This window comes from Bombina bombina, chromosome 6 (genome assembly GCF_027579735.1).
Source record: "Bombina bombina isolate aBomBom1 chromosome 6, aBomBom1.pri, whole genome shotgun sequence".
In the NCBI taxonomy this organism is placed as follows: domain Eukaryota; kingdom Metazoa; phylum Chordata; class Amphibia; order Anura; family Bombinatoridae; genus Bombina; species Bombina bombina.
The window spans coordinates 1,109,201,897-1,109,221,109 of record NC_069504.1 but is presented as its reverse complement, the minus strand read 5'-3'; the positions used below and the strand labels follow the sequence as shown (position 1 = coordinate 1,109,221,109).

The 19,213-nt window shown below is 38.0% G+C and overlaps 1 protein-coding gene across 3 annotated transcripts in view; it reads right to left on the bottom strand.

Moving 5' to 3' along the window:
- SHISAL1 (shisa like 1) overlaps positions 1-19,213 on the bottom strand; it is a 306,304-nt gene that overhangs the window by 70,561 nt on the left and 216,530 nt on the right. For 2 of the 3 annotated variants that reach the window (XM_053719047.1, XM_053719046.1), the window contains exon 3: positions 15,771-15,987. In XM_053719047.1, the coding sequence (XP_053575022.1) occupies positions 15,771-15,987 (217 nt within the window). The remainder of the gene's footprint in view (positions 1-15,770; positions 15,988-19,213) is intronic. The other variant, XM_053719048.1, reaches the window with a different exon arrangement.

The window sequence follows — 19,213 nt, the reverse complement described above, 5'->3', positions numbered from 1 at the left end:
GCATGCGTATGATTTTGTGCATGTGTTTACGTTTTTTTCTCTCACTGTTGTCTACTTATTCCTTACAGCCTTATAAAACCTGAAAACAAAAGTTGCATTTGCAGATCACTGTGTTTCAATTTTAGGTAGCTTGTTTTTCGACACTGATAAAAGAAACGTTAATTTGCGCCACTTGTTTCAGCAAGTTATATGCAGTTTATTTATTTATTTTTTTAAAAAGAAAAAACTCCTTTTCCATACTTTATTTGAGGTGTTGGCATTTTGATTTAAATAAATTGATTTGCTGTTGCAGTTTGGTCACTATTACAGTTATAAGGTAAACAGACACTTATATAATGTTGATACTTTGCATATAATGTTTTTATGATAGATTTATAAGAATAGTAACTTGCTGCGTTGGTTATGCACAATGCGAAAACGCCAATTAAAACTAACAGCTAAAACAAACACTGCTATTTTGAATGAATACAATCTACAACAATTTATTAATCACTGTGCCTGTGGGAACCCCATCTGCTTCTTGTAAATAACATCTGCCTCTCTCGTAGTGCATTAAAAGAAAATCCATCAAGCTCTGTCACAGTTAATAGGACACATTAGACTTTTTATCGTAGCGACGTACTGTCACAAATGTACTTCAGTTTATACATTTTGTCTCATCTCAGGCTCAGCACGTCACCCACAAACAGAGAAATGGTAATAAGCTATAATAAGTTATTTTTATTTCATAACACACAAAATATGTCTATTTCTAAAATGATGTGTACTGTACATGGTGTACTAGGAATATCCAATGTGTCTTCCGCAAGCAATAGTGCATTTAGTTAGTACCTCTAACTTTTTAGAATAGTTTATCATTATCCTTTAATGTTCCTTTAAAGGGACAGTCAAGTCCAAAGAAAAAGTTCATGTTTCAAATAGGAAATGTAATTTTGATCAACTTTCCAATTTACTTTTATCACTATTTTTGCTTTGTTCTCTTGGTATTCTTAGTTGAAAGCTAAACCTATGAGGTTCATATGCTAATTTCTTAGACCTTGAAGGCCGCCTCTAATCTAAATGCATTTTGATAGTTTTTCACCACTAGAGGGCATTAGTTCATGTGTTTCATATAGATAACATTGAGCTCTTGCACGTGAATTTACCATGGAGACAGCTCTGATTGGCTAAAATGCAAGTCTGTCAAAAGAACTGAAATAAGGGGGCAGTCTGCTAAGGCTTAGATACAAGGTAATTACAGAGGTAAAACGTGTATAATTATAACTGTGTTGGTTATGCAAAACTGGGGAATTGGTAATTAAGGGATTATCTATCTTTTAAAACAACAAACATTCTGGTGTTAACTGTCCCTTTAAGTTTAAAGGGACATACAAATGCATAAAGAAAATTAATTAGAGCATTTTCTTATTGCATTATGGCTTGCATATAACTATATAACTGTAACTATGTGTTTAACCCCTGCAAATGTTGAAGTTAACTCCAAAGTAACAATGCCCTACTGGAAGCTAGCTGAATGACAAGAGCCAATGACTAGAGGCATATGTGCATAGCCACCCATCACCAGCTAGCTCACAAAAAGGTATTGTTGCTTCTGATCCTACCTAGGATACTAAGAGAAAAAAGTAAATTTGATAAAGAAAAAAAAAATTCAATTGAAAAGAAAAAGAAAAGCCTCTTAAATTTGAAAATATGCTATCAGGACCATGAAAGTTTATTTTTTACTTTATTGTTGCTTTAAAGAATGTAATAATATGTATTATTTATAAAGAATGTAATAATATGTATTATTTATAAAGAATGTAATAATATGTATTATTTATAAAGAATGTAATAATATGTATTATTTATAAAGAATGTAATAATATGTATTATTTATAAAGAATGTAATAATATGTATTATTTATAAAGAATGTAATAATATGTATTATTTATAAAGAATGATCCTACTGCATATCGATATAGATGGGTGTGTTCAGAACAAGTTGCTGAATAGCAAAACAAATATTTGCTTTAAAGAGAATATATGCAGCTCCCTTTAGGACCCAGAGTGTGTGATTATTATTAGTTGATATCATGGGATTGAAACATAGATATTGACGGCAGATAAGAGCCATAGGCCCAGCAAGTCTGACAGATATTTCCTAAATGTGTTAACTCATCTAGTTTGTTGGATAGCCTTATGCTTATCCCTGGCATTCTTAAAGTCCCCCACAGTGTTTATCATTACCACCTCTTGTTTATTTCATGGGGCGGATTTATCATCGGTCTGTCTGACATGATCTGCTCAGCGGATCATGTCTGACAGACATCAATGAATGCCAGCCGCATACCCATTTATCATCTCACAAGCAGTTCACCAGAACCAATCAGCCCCTAGCAGGAGTGTCAATCAGCCCGACCGTATAGGATTGGGCGGATTGATGTCCGCAGCCTCAGAGAAGGCGGACAAGTTATGGAGCAGCGGTCTTTAGACCGCTTCTTCATAACTGCTGTTTCCGGCGAGCCTTAAGGCTCGCTCGGAAACAGGGGCATCAAGCTCCATTTGGAGCTTGATAATTCGGCCTCCATGAATCAATCGCTCTTTCTGTAAAGAAGCGCTTCTTCAAATTACTCCTGAATATACTACCCTTCAGTTTGAGATCATGACCCTTTGTTTTTGAATTTTTATTGTTATGTAAAATACCCAGTCTCAGCTTTACTAAGCCCTTTAATACACTTGAAAGTTACCATCATATCACCTCTTTCCCTTCTCTCCTCTAAGTTATACATATTTAGGTCATTGAGCCACTCCTGGTACATTTTATTTTTTAGACCATGTACCATTTTGGTAGCCTCCTTTGCACAGATTCCGGTTTGTTAATATCCTTCTGAAGATATGGCCTCCAGAACTGCACACAATACTCGAGGCCTAACTAATGATCTATAAAGTGGCATAAGAAATTACTTTTTCTGCTGCAAATACCTCTACCAATACAACCAAGCATACTACTGGCCTTACTCGCTGCAGTACTACATTGTTTACTAAGTTTCAAATCATCTGAAATAATAATTTCCAAGTCCTGTTCCTCATTTGTAACAGTCAGTAAAGTGCCATTGAGTCTGTAATTAACGTTTGGATTTTTCTTCCCTAAATGCATATTTTTACACTGTAGTGTTAAACTTTAGATCCTAGTTGTAAATCACTTCTCATTTTGTTTACCCCGCCGAACATCTACTCTATTACAAATGTTTGTATCTGCAAACAGACATACTTTCCCCTGTAGCCATTTGTTGATATCTCTGATAAATATTTTAAACAACAGAAAACAGAAATATTCAGCACTCGTGCAAGGTAAGTGCTTGCTGCTGGGTCCACACCCAAGGCCCAAAACAAATAAAAGTCCACACAGGGACTTTCCACCCTAAACTCACATGCATAAGTGTCTTTCAGTTTTAAGTAGAAGCATTTTTGAAGTACAATTATGTTATTAAAATAGTTGACACCTTTCTCCTTCTGATGAAGTCTGCCTAGACTGGCCGAGAAAACGCGTTGAGGACTGGAAGGGCACTCTGATCCCAGGGTGCTTCCATACTTGATGACGTCAGGCGGTCATTCGGAGCGTTTGTAAGTGTATTACTCGGCAGCAACCAGAAGAGTAGAGTCTGAGCTAACGGGGGAGGAACACTGGGATCGTTTGATATGTGCCTGTTATCGTAGTTCATCTTATAAATCATTTTTAATCTATTGCGCGCTTACTTGTTTTAAATACATCTTTCACTTGAGTCTGTTGCGCTGTTTTGTTGTTTCAGATCTTCCCTGTGGACGCTTCACAACACACTGGAAGTGAGTGGGACATTCTTCCCAACAGGCTTTACCTGAGTTGTACTATACTGACCCTCACTAGCGCTAGTTTACTTATGTTTTTATTTTTCTATCAAAATAGTTATTAGTAAAAGCTAGCACGGTATTAATAAATGTTTTCACAGTGCCTGGGAACAAGGCACATACATACCTATATATGCTTTGTGCACTAGAAATTTAAACTGTGTGCCTACACAGTGAGCTGGCAGTTGATTGTGCTATGTAAACAGAATCATCATCAATGCAATAAAGTAGTACTGGTGCTGGTTAGAATGCTGTGCATGAAACATATCTAGATATGCTTAACATGCTAGTGTGCAGAGAAAATTCTCAAAACAGCAGTGATACTTTAAACTAGAAGCATTTCTGCAAATGCAAGTGCACTGAGAAAAATATTCCTATTTAATATTAAATTTATGAAAATTTTGACTCGGTGTATGCTGTCCCTTTAAACTTGACATTAAGAAATATGTAGTATTTTTCTTCCTTTTAGAAATGTGAGAGAGAGGGAGTGTGTGTGTGAGAGTGAGTGAGAGAGAGAAAGAGAGAGAGAGAGGGGAGAGTGTGTGTGTGAGAGAGAGAGAGAGAGGGAGAGAGACAGTGTGTGTGTGAAAGAGAGAGCGTGTGAGAGAGAGGGTGATAGTGTGTGTATGTGAGAGAGAGAGATAGATTGAGAGAGAGGGAGTGTGTGACAGAGAATGAGAGAGTGAGAGAGAGGGAAAGAGGGAGTGTGTGTGTGTAAAAGAGAGAGTGTGAGAGAGGGGGATAGTGTGTGTGTGAGAGAGAGAAAGACACAGAGAGAGAGAGAGAGAGAGAGAGAGAGAGAGTGTGTGAGAGAGAATGAGAGAGGGAGAGAGAGGGAGTGTGTGAGAGAGAATGAGAGAGGGAGAGAGAGGGAGAAACAGTGAGAGAGAGGGAGAATGGGAGAGAGAGGGAGAGAGGGGGAATATGTAAGAGAATGAGAGAGAGGGAATGTGTAAGAGAATGAGAGAGTGAGAGAGAGGGACAGAGAGTAAGAGAGAGGGAGACTGAGAGAGTGAGAGAGATAGAGAGGGAGAGAGAGGGAGACTGAGAGAGAGGGAGAGAGAGTAAGAGAGAGGAAGACTGAGAGAGTGAGAGAGATAGAGAGGGAGAGAGAGAGAGAGAGAGAGAGAGAGAGAGAGAAGTAAAATAGCATCAATTAAAAGTGAGACATAGTCCTAGCATATTTTAGCTCTGAATTTAGTGTAAAAACAAGGTTGGACATAATGTCCTGTATAGCAGGTGTTTCAATTTGTATTGAAAATTAGAAAATCTTTTCACAGCATAAGAGAAAAGAACAGTAAGTGTCTGGTCTGGGTTATTTAGGGTCTGCCGTGTTTCCATGGCAATAGACCAATAGATGGATTTATTTATAAACGCTAATAAATGGAGGGAAGAATTGAAATAGAATGCAAAAAGTGTGCAGTTAATGTTTTGCAGTGTGTGTGAAGAATCACCCCCTTGAAAATAATCACATTTTGTTGCTTTGCAGCCTGAAATAAAGACAGACACAGTTTTTGTTTATCCAGTTGTAATTACTCAGTGCAACTTATAACATCCAAGTGAAAGATATAGCACCAACAATAGCTCTTTCTCCCCTGTTACTGAGGAAGAAATTTCGGCACTTATACTGCGCTTTCACCTCACTACCTGTCCCCTTGATCCTATCCCTTCTCAGCTACTCCCCTCCCTCTCTTCTACCCTTACCCCTATACTCACACATATCTTCAACCTCTCCCTCAGCACCAGTAAATTTCCCTCATCTCTGAAACATGCACTGGTCACACCTATCCTGAAAAAAACCTTCCCTTGATCCAACCTCTCCATCCAACTTCTGCACGCCTATCCCATTTCCTTACATTAAACTCCGTCCTTGACCCACTGCAATCTGGATTTCGCCCCCATCACTCCACAGAGACAGCAATTGTTAAGGTTACCAATGACCTACTTACAGCAAAATCAAAAGGCTTCTTCTCTCTGCTTATCCTCCCTGATCTGTCCGCAGCCTTTGATACTGTTGACCACCCTCTTTTGCTCCAAACCCTCCAATCCTTCGGCATCTGTGACACTCTCCTGGCTCTCTTCCTATCTGTCAAACTGTACCTTTAGTGTAGCCTTCTCTGGGGCCTCCTCTGCCCTGTCACCACTTTCCGCAAGGCTCTGTCCTCGTTCCCCTTCTCTTCTCAATCTACACGTCATCACTAGGTTCCCTAATAAAGTCCCACAGTTTCCAATATCATTTGTATGCCGACGACAACCAAATCTACTTCTCTGCACCAGACCTATCTCCTTCCTTGTTAACCTGTGTCAACTGTCTTTCTCACATCTTTAACTGGATGTCCTCTCACTACCTCAAGCTAAATATCTCCAAAACTGAGCTCCTTATTCCCCCCCCTTCTTCCAAAATCTCCACCCCCAATCTTTCTATAACTGTCAACAACTCCATCATTACCCCTACCCCGCATGCCCAATGTCTCAGGGTCACACTTGTCTCAGATCTTTCTTTCACTCCTCACATTCAGTCCTTGGCTAAAGCCTGCTGCTTCCACCTTAAAAACATTGCTAAAATTAGACATTTCCTTACACAAGACACAACTAAGATTTTAATTCACTCTCTCATCCTTTCCTGCCTCGATTACTGCAACTCTGTCTTCTCTGGTCTCCCCACCTGCCGCCTAGCTCCTTTACAATCCATAATGAATACCTCTGCCCGGCTCATCTTCCTTACACGTCACTCTTCATCTGCTGCACCTCTCTGCCAATCCCTTCACTGGCTTCCTCTTGTCTCTAGAATTAAACACAAAATTCTCACTCTGACATACAAAGCCCTCAACTGCACTGCTCCCCCCTATATATCAGACCTTGTCTCCAGATACTCTCCCTCCTGTCCCCTTCACTCTGCTCATGACCTCCTAGTCTACTCCTCTCTTGTTACCTCATCACACTCCCGTTTACAGGACTTCTCCAGACTGGCTCCCATCTTGTGGAACTCTCTGCCTTGCTCCACAAGACTCTCCCCTAGTTTTGAAAGCTTCAAGCTCTCCCTAAAAACTCTACTGTTCAGGGATGCATACAACCTACACTAACCTTTCTTTATACCAGTTCCTCTCCTCCATTGCTATTCCCTGAACCCCTTTAGCATGTATGCCTAAGAATCCAGCTGTTCATAGATCACCTTCTTAAGAGCTGACTACAACAGTGCAACTCTTGGCAGGGCCCTCTACCCATGTGATCCCTATAATTGTTTTGTTGTACTTTGCCTTTGTTTATAGTGTTGCAGAATCTGTTTGCGCTCTACAAATAACCGATAATAATAATAATAATGATAATGTCAGGCAAAAATAAAGACAATTCAAAAACAGAATCACTGAGTTGGAAAAAGGATCACCCCTTGTGTCAGTATTTTGTTGAACCACCTTTTGCTTTAATTACAGTCTTTAGTCTGTTGGGATATGTCTCTACTAACTTTGCACATCGAGACTGCGCAATATTTGCCCACTCTTCTTTGCAGAACTGCTTTAGTTCCGTTATATTTGATGGTGACCGTTTGTGGACTGCAGTCTTCAAGTCATGCCACATATATTCAATGGGATTTAAATCTGGGCTCTGAATAGGCCATGCAAGGACATTCACCTTTTTCTACTTCAACCACTGTGTGGTCATTATTTGCTGTGTGCTTTGAGTCATTCCTGCCAGAGGGCAGTTTCCTGGCATAGGGCAGCAGATTTTCCTCAAGAATTTGATGGTATTTTTTCCCATCCATCCTAATGCTTTACTGTAGGTATGGTGTTATTTGGGTGGTGAGCTGTATTAGATTTCCTACAAGCATATTGTTTGGTGTTGAGGCCAAATAATTAAATTTTACTCTCATCTGACCAAAACACTTTTTTCCATGTGCCCTCAGAATCTCCTAGGTGTGTTATGACAAAGCTCAGTTATGACTGCATGTGGCCTTTCTTGAGGAGTGGCTTTTTTCTTGCAACCCTCCCATAGAAGCCACGTCTGTGGAGAATATGTGATATTGTTGTCACATGCACACCATGACCACTCTTTGTCATAAATTCCTGCAACTGCTTCAGAGTTGCTGTGGGCCTCTTTGTAGCCTCTTTGACCAGTTTTCTCCTGACTATTTTATCTAGTTTGGAGTGATATCCTGATCCAAAGAGGGTACGTGTTGTACCAAAAACCTTCTACTTCTTAATAACATACTTCACTGTGCTTCTAGGCATTAATAAAACCTTTGATATTTTCTTGAATCCATCACCTGACTTGTGCCTGTCCACAACATTATCCCGGAGATCTTTTGACAGTGCCTTGCCACCCATAGTTGATTGTTTGCTTCAGTTGCACTACCAGGGACTGAGATGCTCCAGGAAAGCTATTTTCATGCTGAGATAATCAATATGCTGACAACTGATCACAATTGAAGGTCAAATGGCTCTGTGTGTGTCGTTGGGAAGGTGATTAGCTATACCTGATTGAGTTTAAAAGTAATTTTAGGTGGGGGTGATCCTTTTTCCAACTCAGGGATTCTGTTTTTAAATTGTCTTTATTTTTGCCTAACATGGATGTTATAAGTTGCACTGAGTAATTACAACTGGATAATCAAAAACTGTGTCTGTCTTTATTTCAGGCTGCAAACAAAATGTGATTATTTTTAGGGGGGGGGGAGCAATTATTTTCTATACCCACTGTATTCTCTATATAATATGACATTGGGCTCCATTTAGCAAGCAGTAAAAGCTGCTTCCGAGCCCCAGCATTTCAGTCTCGCTCAGAGCAAGCCTGAAACGTTAGATAATTGACCGCTGCTACTTAATATATCCGCAACACTTTAGGTGGCGGATAGCAATCATCTTAATCTGATCGGATTGAGATGATTGAAAACCCCCTTGTGTGCGAGATAAGCTGCTTGCAAGTAGGCTGGGCAGTCAACATTCAAGACCGTGAACCTCGTCCGCCGGCCTTTGATAAATGAAGCCCATTATTTTCACAGGATATGCACTATGTTTTGTGAATATTCTACAGTATATACAGCATAGGATTGTGTTCGCATCATGGGCATAGCATTGTAATGATATATTGCACCTGTGACTGTGTGTATCTGATGTGAATTACATTACATTTATATGCTATCCTAGGCGATAAGCCTGCCAAGAGGGCAGTCTATGTTTAAAAACTACAACCCCCCAAGCTAAAATTACAAAAAAAATAAAAAAAATAAAATTACAGAAAAAATAAACAAAGGTATCCAAAATAAAAAAATGAAACCTAAACTAATTCCCCTATAAAAATAGAAATTTCCCCCCAAAATTAAAACACCCCTTAATCTAATACTAAACTACCAATAGCTAGTTGAAAAACAAAATACAGGAGCGCCAAAAAGGCTAAAGGTGATGTTCAAGGTTAAAAGGGTAAAAACAAATATTTATTGATAAAAAATAATAAGTGCAAACAGCTATAAGTACTGATTACTGAGGCTCGAGGTAGCTGAGGTATCAGATACTCCTACAACTAAAAAAGAGAGATTGATAGCTGGTACAATTGATAGTATGCAATAGAAAGGTGTATGCTAATGCACCTAAGGACCTAGTCGACTAGGTGAGTCAGACTGGCAGTAATAAATGAGTACATGAGAAACAACTAAAGATAAGATAATACTAAATCGACATATAATGCAATGGTTAAAACAATAAACTAAATGCTACCTATAAGTGCTAATATAAACATAAACAGTATGCAAATAATGTTCAAGAATATATTAAATATATGTACATGTGTACAAAAAATATGTCCTTGTGGCCAAAAAAGAAGTAGGTAAAAAATAATGTTCAAAATCCCATGGGAGTGTCACAGAAGTGATGAACAAATCGTCAAGGAATCCTATATGTTAAGGACAATGATCTGTGAGAAGCTGCCCTCCTAGAGACGCAAGTGATGGTACCTATAAAAATAAATGGAAAAGACCATGTGCAAAAACCGGTGTACTAAGTGAGTCTAATCAGAAACTGACTCACCCGGGAAGAATAGACACCTCCTTGTAGTCCAGTCTACGCGTTTCGGCTCTGTGATGGGCCTTTTTCAAGACATAAGGAGGTGTGATTTGATTAGACCATACATGTGGTTCTTCAACCAATCATACGTTTTAAATTAGCCACCAAAAAATGCGCCGGCTTGCATGCACGTATCCTGTATACAATGTTGTGGGTACTTCCGGTTACGATTACATGACTTCCGGTTTACGGAAAGAACGTCACATCCGGTTTCCTGTCTTTACGTTACTTCCGGATTAGGGGTATGTGGTGGCCATATTGAATAAGGGCAAGAAAATGAGTAAATGTGAATTGCATACAGCGATACCTGGGAAATAAAATCGAATAAGAGGAGGCATCTATTCTTCCCAATGTTAATAAACTTACAAATAAGGTGGGAAAGATTACAAATGTAATGTGTATAAATACAATAATGGCCGGGGGATATACATTAAGACTAGACAGTCTTAGGTCTCCAGAGTGGCCAGCCTTAGCCCGATATATACTAGCTAGTACGAACATACATACTCGTAACATATAGGACTATAGTGAGTTGGTTGTTTGAAGTCTTTACTCAAAGGTCAGTAATCCCTTACTGGGAGTATATTGTGATTAAAACAATACAGACATATCAAAACTATGCAGAGAGGAGCCAGTAAGATGTAGGTCAGGAAATACAGTGACCATACATGGTAGGTAGGTGCTAGAACAGATGTGATATAATAATGCTAAAACAGATGCACTACTTCAAAGTTTGCATTCAAACCTTTGGGATACTTGCAGTCAAGATTGAAAATCCACTTATATTCACTATAGTCCTTTATGTTATGATTTTGAGTAAAGACTTCAAACAACCAACTCACTATAGTCCTATATGTTACGAGTATGTATGTTCATACTAGTTAGTATATATGGGGCTAAGGCTGGCCACTCTGGAGACCTAAGACTCTCTAGTCTTATTGTATATCCCCCGGCCATTATTGTATTTATACACATTACATTTGTAACCTTTCCCACCTCCCGTTCATCTATGGTTTTATATTATGACTTTTATTATGTCATTCTTAATAATGTATATAAGTTTTGTTAAGATGTCTTTTGAACCACCTTAGATAGAACAGGTACTATTTTTTAGTTAACCATTGGTATTTCTTAGTTAACGATCGGTATCTTCTGTTTGATATGAATTGATCAGTATAATGCTACTACATTTTTATACTGTTTTTATACAGTCTTCTTTTCCATAGTTTTTGACTAAGACATTTTATTAGGAATATGTTAGTAGGAATATTTCAATTAAAATATTATAATATATAAAGGGACTTTCACAATATCCCTTGAACATGCCACGGTTACTATTGTTAGTGGCATAAGTCTGCAATATGATTTTAGTGTGTATTTTATAGTACTTTAGAGTATATCATATTATCTTATTTGTAAGTTTATTAATATTGGGAAGAATAGATGTCTCCTCTTTATTCAATTTTATTTCCCCGTATCGCTGTATGTAATTCACATTTACTCATTTTCTTGCCCTTATTCAATATGGCCACCACATACCCCTAATCTGGAAGTAACGTAAAAACAGGAAACTGGATGTGACGTTTTTTCCGTAAACCGGAAGTCACGTAGTCGTAACCGGAAGTATGTATACAGGATATGTGCGTGCAAGCCGGCGCATTTTTTGGCGGCTAATTCAAAACTTATGATTGGTTGAAGAACCACATATATGGTCTAATCAAATCACACCTCCTTATTTCTTGAAAAAGGCCCATCACAGAGCCGAAACGCGTAGACTGGACTACAAGGAGGTGTCTATTCTTCCCGGGTGAGTCAGTTTCTGATTAGACTCACTTAGTACACCGGGTTTTGCATATGGTCTTTTCCATTTATTTTTATAGGTACCATCACTTGCCCTTAGGACGTCTCTAGGAGGGTAGCTTCTCACAGATCATTGTCCTTAACATATAGGATTCCTTGACGATTTGTTCATTACTTCTGTGACACTTTGACACTCTTTAAGGATCACATCCCATGGGATGTTGAACATTATTTTTTACCTACTTCTTTTTTGGCCACAAGGACATATTATTTTTTGTACACGTGTATATATATTTCATATGTTCTTGAACATTACTTGCATACTGTTTATGTTTATATTAGCACTTATAGGTAGCAATTAGTTTATTGTTTTAACCACTGCATTATATGTCGATTTAGTATTGTCTTATCCTTAGATGTTTCTCATGTACTCATTTATTACTGTCAGTCTGACTCACCTAGTCGACTAGGTCCTTAGGTGCATTAGCATACACCTTTCTATTGCATACTATCAATTGTACCAGCTATCGATCTCTCTTTTTTAGTTGTAGGAGTATCTGATACCTCAGCTACCTCGAGCTTCAGTAATCAGTACTTATAGCTGTTTGCACTTTTTATGTTTTATCAATAAATATTTGTTTTTACCCTTTTAACCTTGAACATCACCCTTAGCCTTTTTTTTATTTTGGATAATGTGGTTTATTAATTTATGTAATGTTAGACTTTTTTTATTCTCTGTAATGTTAGACTTTTTTTATTCTCTGTAATGTTAGACTTTTTATTTTCTGTAATTTTGGATTATTAGTTTTAAAGTAATTTTAGGTTTTTTATTTTAATTGTAATTTAGGATTATTTTAATTTTTGTAAAAGGGTTAATTTAGGGGGTGTTAGGTTAGGGGGCTTAGTGATTAGTAATTTGCGTTGTGGGGTTTGGCGGTTTAGTGGTTAATAGATGTATTATGTTAATTGCGATGAGGGTTAATGCCGGTTTAGGGGTTAATAGATGTATTAGGTAGTTTGCGATGTTGGGGTTAGCGGATTTAGGGGTTAATAATTTTATTAGGTAGATTGATGTTTTTTTTTTCTTAATGCATATTGCAGGCGTTTTTTTTTTGGGGGGGTTTATGCTTATTGCAGGCGATTAGTTTTATACTTATTGCGGGAGGTTATATATTGTTTTTAATACTTATTGCGGGCGGTTAGGTTTTTGTTTTTGTAATGCTCCGTTTGCCTTTGCTGCATCCAGGTGAATTCTTTTGGCTGTGCGCGCAGCCAACATTCTTTTGGCTGCCTCGCGCTGCCAACATTCTTTTGAGGATGCATGTGCAACTGGCGATGGATGCGTTACAAACGCTATTATAGTATAGATAAAGCATAGGATTGTGTTTGTGTCATGGGCATAGCATTGTAATGATATGCTGCACCTGTAACTGTTTGTATGTGATGTGAATTACATTACATTTATATGCTAGTATTGTATTATTACTTAAATGCTGTATTTCATTTTTAACAACTTTTACAACTTATTGGTGATGTTGCTTAAAATTTATCCTATTCTATATAGAAAGTTTGTGCATTTACCTTGAATGTAAAAAAGTCTACACACTGGTATGTTGCAAGGTTTGTACATGTAAAGAAATAAATAAAAACGCAATGTAAATATCAGGCTTTTTCCGACTGTAATGTGATCTTCCAACAAAAAATGCAGAGGAAAAAAAACAGCAAATAGTTAAAGGGACACTAATCCCTGATTTCTTCTTTCGTGATTCAGATAGACCATGCAATTTTAAGCAACTTTCTTATTTAGTCCTATTTTTCTCCATTCTCTTGCTATCTTATAAAAGGTCACTACTCCTTACTAATTCTTCTTGACCTATCCGCTGCCTTTGACACAGTTAACCATTCTCTCCTCCTAAAAATACTACATTAATTTGGCAACCGATACACAGCCCTCTCCTGGTTTGCCTCATATCTCTCATACCACTCATTTTCAGTTTCCTTTAACAACACATCTTGTGATCCTATAGGGCCTATTCTACAAAGGTCTGTCTGACCTGATCCGACAGTGCGGATCAGGTCCGACAGACCTCGCTGAATGCAGAGGGCAATACGCTCTCCGTATTCAGCATTGCACCAGCAGCTCTTGTGAGCTGCTGGTGCAATGCTGCCCCCTGCAGATTCGCGGCCAATTGGCTGCCAGCAGGGGAGTGTCAATCAACCTGATCGTACTCCATCGGGTTGAATTGCGGCAATGTCTTTTTGCCCGCTCAGAGCAGGTAGACAGTTTATGGAGCAGTGGTGTTGTAGGCTCGCCAGAAACACGGCCATCAAGCTCCGTCCGGAGCTTGATAAATGGGCCCCTATGCCTCTCAGTTGGAGTACCGCAAGGCTCTGCTTGGGTCCCTTGCTTTTCTCTCTCTATACATCCTCCCTTGGAAAACTTATAGCCTCCTTTGGATTCCAGTACCACTTATACGCTGATGATACACAAATCCATCTTTCCTCTCCTGATATCTCTCCGTCTTTACTCAAACAGATTTCCAACTGCCTATCTGCAATTTCCTCTTGGATGTCTTCACACTATCTCCAACCCAATCCATCCAAAACTTAGCTGCTTCTTGTTCCCCACTCTTGGAGTCATCCAATACCTGACATTTCTCTGACGGCGCTATGGAATTTGGCGGCGCTATACAAATAAATGATAATAATAATAATATCTTTATTTAAAAAGCAGGTATGTAAAGCTTAGGAGCTGGCCCATTTTTGGTTCAGTACCTGGGTAGCGCTTGCTGATTGGTGGCTGTTATTATTTTAAAAAATAAAAATGCTACTACACTACACTGTATTTTGGGGGCAATTGGGGGACACTTAGAAAACAGAAATCTGATCTCTGGTTCATTTTCAGAGCGCTAATTGCTACAGCAATCTCACGGTAGCAATAACCAGCTACTTGTAATGGCTGTTCATTTATTGTGCGCCCGTAAACGAGCAAATTTGCCCGTTTGTGGCTGTGTGATAAATTAATGCTCCACTTGTAATCTAGCACTTAATGGAATAAAATTTGTATGGGTGCATTTCAATTTTAAATAATAATTAGTAGTAAAATGTATTATTGGTGTACAGGGTCATAAGCACAAAAGCTGTTAGTGCTCTGTGCACCAGTATTCAAAGACCACAACTTGTCAGAGAGTCTGCAGTGGTTTGTATGACCCAAGTTACATTTAATACACTGTAGTAAGTATAACAAGTCATTTAGAACACATTAAAGGGAAACAATGTATTTCTACTGCCCCTTTTATTGCTGATATTAGCTGTGGGTTCAACTGTATCATTCTCCACCTGTTAGACATGTACATTGCTGATAAATAAATAAATACAAAAAGTCATTGCATTGATTTACCAACCTTAGAAATACATTAAGAATTATTTTTTTTAAAAAAGTGATAAACAAAATGCAGTATTGCACAGTATTGTAAGATAAATATATGAGCTTTACATTTTAAACTATGTATCCACTTTAAAAAGTATAATTAAAGGGATAAGAAACCCCAAAAATGTATTTTATGAATCAGACAGAGCAAATCATTTTAAAAAGTTTCCAATTTATTTCTTTTATCAAATTTGCTTTGTTCCCATGATATTCTTTGTTGATGAGTTACCTAGGTAGGTAGGCAGGCATCTGGAGCACTAAATGGCAGGAAATAGTGCTGCCCTTTAGTGTTCTTGCAAATAAATGAATAACATTCTTCAAACTGCTGCTATCTAGTGCTACAGACCCATGCATGATCATGAGCGGATGTTCCTGCTTTTAAACAAAAGATACCAAGAGAACAAAAAAATGGATAATAGCAATAAATTAGAAAGTTGTTTAAAATTGCCTGCTCTGTCAAAAGCATGAAAGAAAAAAAAAAGTTTCATGTCCCTTTAATGTTCAGTAGAATCCTTGTCAGTATTTCCCAAGCCAAGCAGCTATTTTCCAATAGTTTCATGTACCTGAGAATATTATTTAATTAGGTTACTTTGAGGTCTTGCCTGCAGAAAACTGGTTTACTTACTTATGCATATATCCATCTGTTCCCATTGTTAGATTCATCTGCATAACACTCTGGAATTCTGTCTCATTACAGCAGTATTTAAACACTGTGTTGTTATGGTGACAGCAAAAGATGTAAGATTTATTATCAGAAAGTCGTGGGCAGTGGAAACCAAAGTGATACCGGCCTTTGTAGTCGGAGTATGGTTCACAAACCCGAAAATGTCCAGAAGAACCTGCTAAAAGAAAAAAAAATGTCAATTAATATCAACAATGTAACAAGTACGCACAATAGGAATGTGCATTTGTAACGAAAACGAATATCTGAATAAATGCACCAGCAAAATGGAAAGAAAACGAAAAAATACATCAGTATTCATTTGCTTTTTTACATTACTTTTTGGGGAAACAACATTTTCTTGGCTGCACAAGTCTAACGCAAACACGCAGTCATTATTAAAATAATTATTTGCTTCCTGTTGCAAACATACAAACATTATAGGGACATTAAACATCTTGAAATAAAAGTATAAAGGGCTAGATTACAAGTGGTGCACTAATAGGACGTATGGCCCAGAAACCCCTCAATCTCATCTCTCTTCACCCCTTGCTTTACGGTCCAGGAGCCCCACTTTAAAACAGTGATCACCTGGCATGAGTAAAGGCGCATTTATTTGAGTAGAGGATAATCCCTTCTTCTTTAGTCTTCTTTTCACACATTTTGTTGTACAGTTCTGTTGTGTCATGATCACATATACAGTACATATAACAATACAGTACATATAACAGTATGAATCTGTTATGTCTGTTGAAAACAAAAATGTATCTAATATGTGTGGGTTTCTCACTGAAATTGACCTACAGAAGAGCTTGTAAGGAAAAGTCTACTCCAGAATGTTTATTGTTTAAAAAGATAGATAATTCCTTTATTACCCATTCCCCAGTTTTGTATAACCAACACAGTTATATAAATACACTTTTTATCTCTGTGATTACCTTGTATCTAAGCCTCTGCAAACTGCCCCCTTATTTCAGTTCTTTTGACTGACTTGCATTTTAGCCAATCAGTGCCCTCTCACAAGTAACTCAACGTGTGTGAGCACAATGTTATCTATATGGCACACATTAACTAATGCCCTCTAGCTGTGAAAAACTGTAAATTGCATTCAGATAAAAAACGACCTCAAGGGCTTAGAAAATAGCGATGGGCGGGGAAAGTGATGCATTTACTGTTCCTTTAAGAGCAAAGGAAGAAGGCAGAGAGCTAACAGGTAAAATAGCTAAGAAATTAGGGAAAATAAATGCATAAAGGAAAAGGGATTGGATATTATCTGTGATGTGTTATGTGGGTGACATTTTGACAGAATCTGTTAATTGGATCCTCACCGACATTTAGTGGAGGGATTGTGTACTAGGTCTAAATATATTACTTTTAACCCTAAACAATATAGATAGACTTAAATATAGGAATGTGTATAACACCCACACAGTGCCTAGCACAGGTACATACTGGCAGCATTAACATGATCATATACTCAGCATTCCTTGACAACCCAGAAGGATTTGCAGCTACCAAGCAATTAAACCCTATGACTACCTATTAAAAAAAAACTAGCTGGGGTTTCCCAAACTGTTCCATGACAGTTCTCAGATGAAGAGCCTGAGGCACAGTAACAACATTACAGCAATTTCAGAAGCATGTGTCTGAGCCGGGCGTGTGGCCACATTGGATATTTGGACTGAATTTAAAGTACAGTTTCCTTCCCACATCAGAGCTATCAGTATCTGATGTGGTCACATAAATAAAGCAACTTGTAGCTTCTCTCTATAGTGCATGTTGGATAGGGCCTGGCAGCAGTAATATAGTACACATGTAGTCAGATCTTTTAAGGTCACATAAGGGTCTTTGCAAGCTGAGAAACTGCCTTATTAATTATGAAGCCTTGACCTTTGGCCACCAGAGAGAGCTCCAGCACATACAGGGTTTTATCTAATGAAAGACACCAAAGTCACTTGTTACCCTTAATGTGTTTGTAAGAGCATTATGTGTTAAAGGGGCAGTCTACTCCAGAATTTTTATGGTTTAAAAAGATAGATAATTCCTTTATTACCCATTTCCCAGTTTTGCACATCCAGCACTGTTATATTAATATACTTTTTACTTTTGTGATTACCTTCTATCTAAGCCTCTGCAGACTGCCCCCTTATTTCAGTTCTTTTGACAGACATGCATTATAGACAATCAGTGCCCTCTCACAAATAACTCCACGGGAGCGAGCACGGTGTTATCTAATATGGCACACGTGAACTAGCACTATCTAGCTGTGAACAACTGTCAAAATGCAGTGAGATAAGAGGTGACCTTCAAGGGCTTAGAAATTAGCATGAGTCTACCTAGGTTTAGCTTTCAACGAAGAATACCAAGAGAAGAAAGCAAATTTAATAATAACATTAATTTGGAAAGTTGTTTAAAATTGCATGCTCTATCTGAATCATGAAAGTTTAATTTTGACTTGACTATCCCTTTAAATGTCTTTTTTTTCATTGCTTATAACTCTTGAATGGTTAAACAAATTGGGCTAAAATTTACCAGCAGAATTTTAGTCATGCCTACACCTGACTATCTGATGTAAATTTGTTGAGTAGTTTTTGAGTTATGATTTAAAAAAAAATATATTGTCTTTAAAGTAATAAGATTATTATAAACCAACTCTTCAACCAAATCCCTAAAAATATCTATAGAAATGTTGGCAGGGAGACAAAGGAAAGAGCACACAAACACACTGAGAAAACATTTCTTTGTTATTCAAAAAAGAGAGATTGTAAGATATTTGCAACAATATTACTTTTTAGTTTACAATCAGGTAGATTACGAGTTATGCGCGCTATAGGGAATTTAACGAACGCAACAAAAGTTGCGTTATTTAACCCTCTATAGCGCTGCCATTACAAGTTTACAAACAGCTGGCTTGTGCATGCGATATGGTCATGTTGAGCTCCATACCGCACAAAATACAAGCGCTGTTTTGATGTGCTCGTGCACGCTTTCCCCATAGACATCAATGGGGAGGTGTCAGAAAAAACCTAACACCTACGATCGCAGAATGAAAAGCTCCGTAACGCAGCCCCATTGATGTCTATGGGGAGAGAGATACTGAAATTCTATTGGCTATTCAAATCAGCCAATAGAATTTCAGTAGCTCTCTCCCTTTTGGCTGATTTGAGCAGCCAATAGGATTTTAGTAACTCTCATCCTATTGGCTGATTTGAATGTCCAAAATCAAATCAGCCAATAGGAATGCAAGGGACGCCATTTTGAATTGCGTACCTTGTATTGAAGATTCAGTGTACTGCGGCGACCGTATGAAGAGGATGCTCCATGCTGGATGTCTTCAGGATGGACCAGCTCCGTGCCGCCGGGATGAAAATAGAAGACGATGCTGGGATGAAGATAGAAGATGCCGC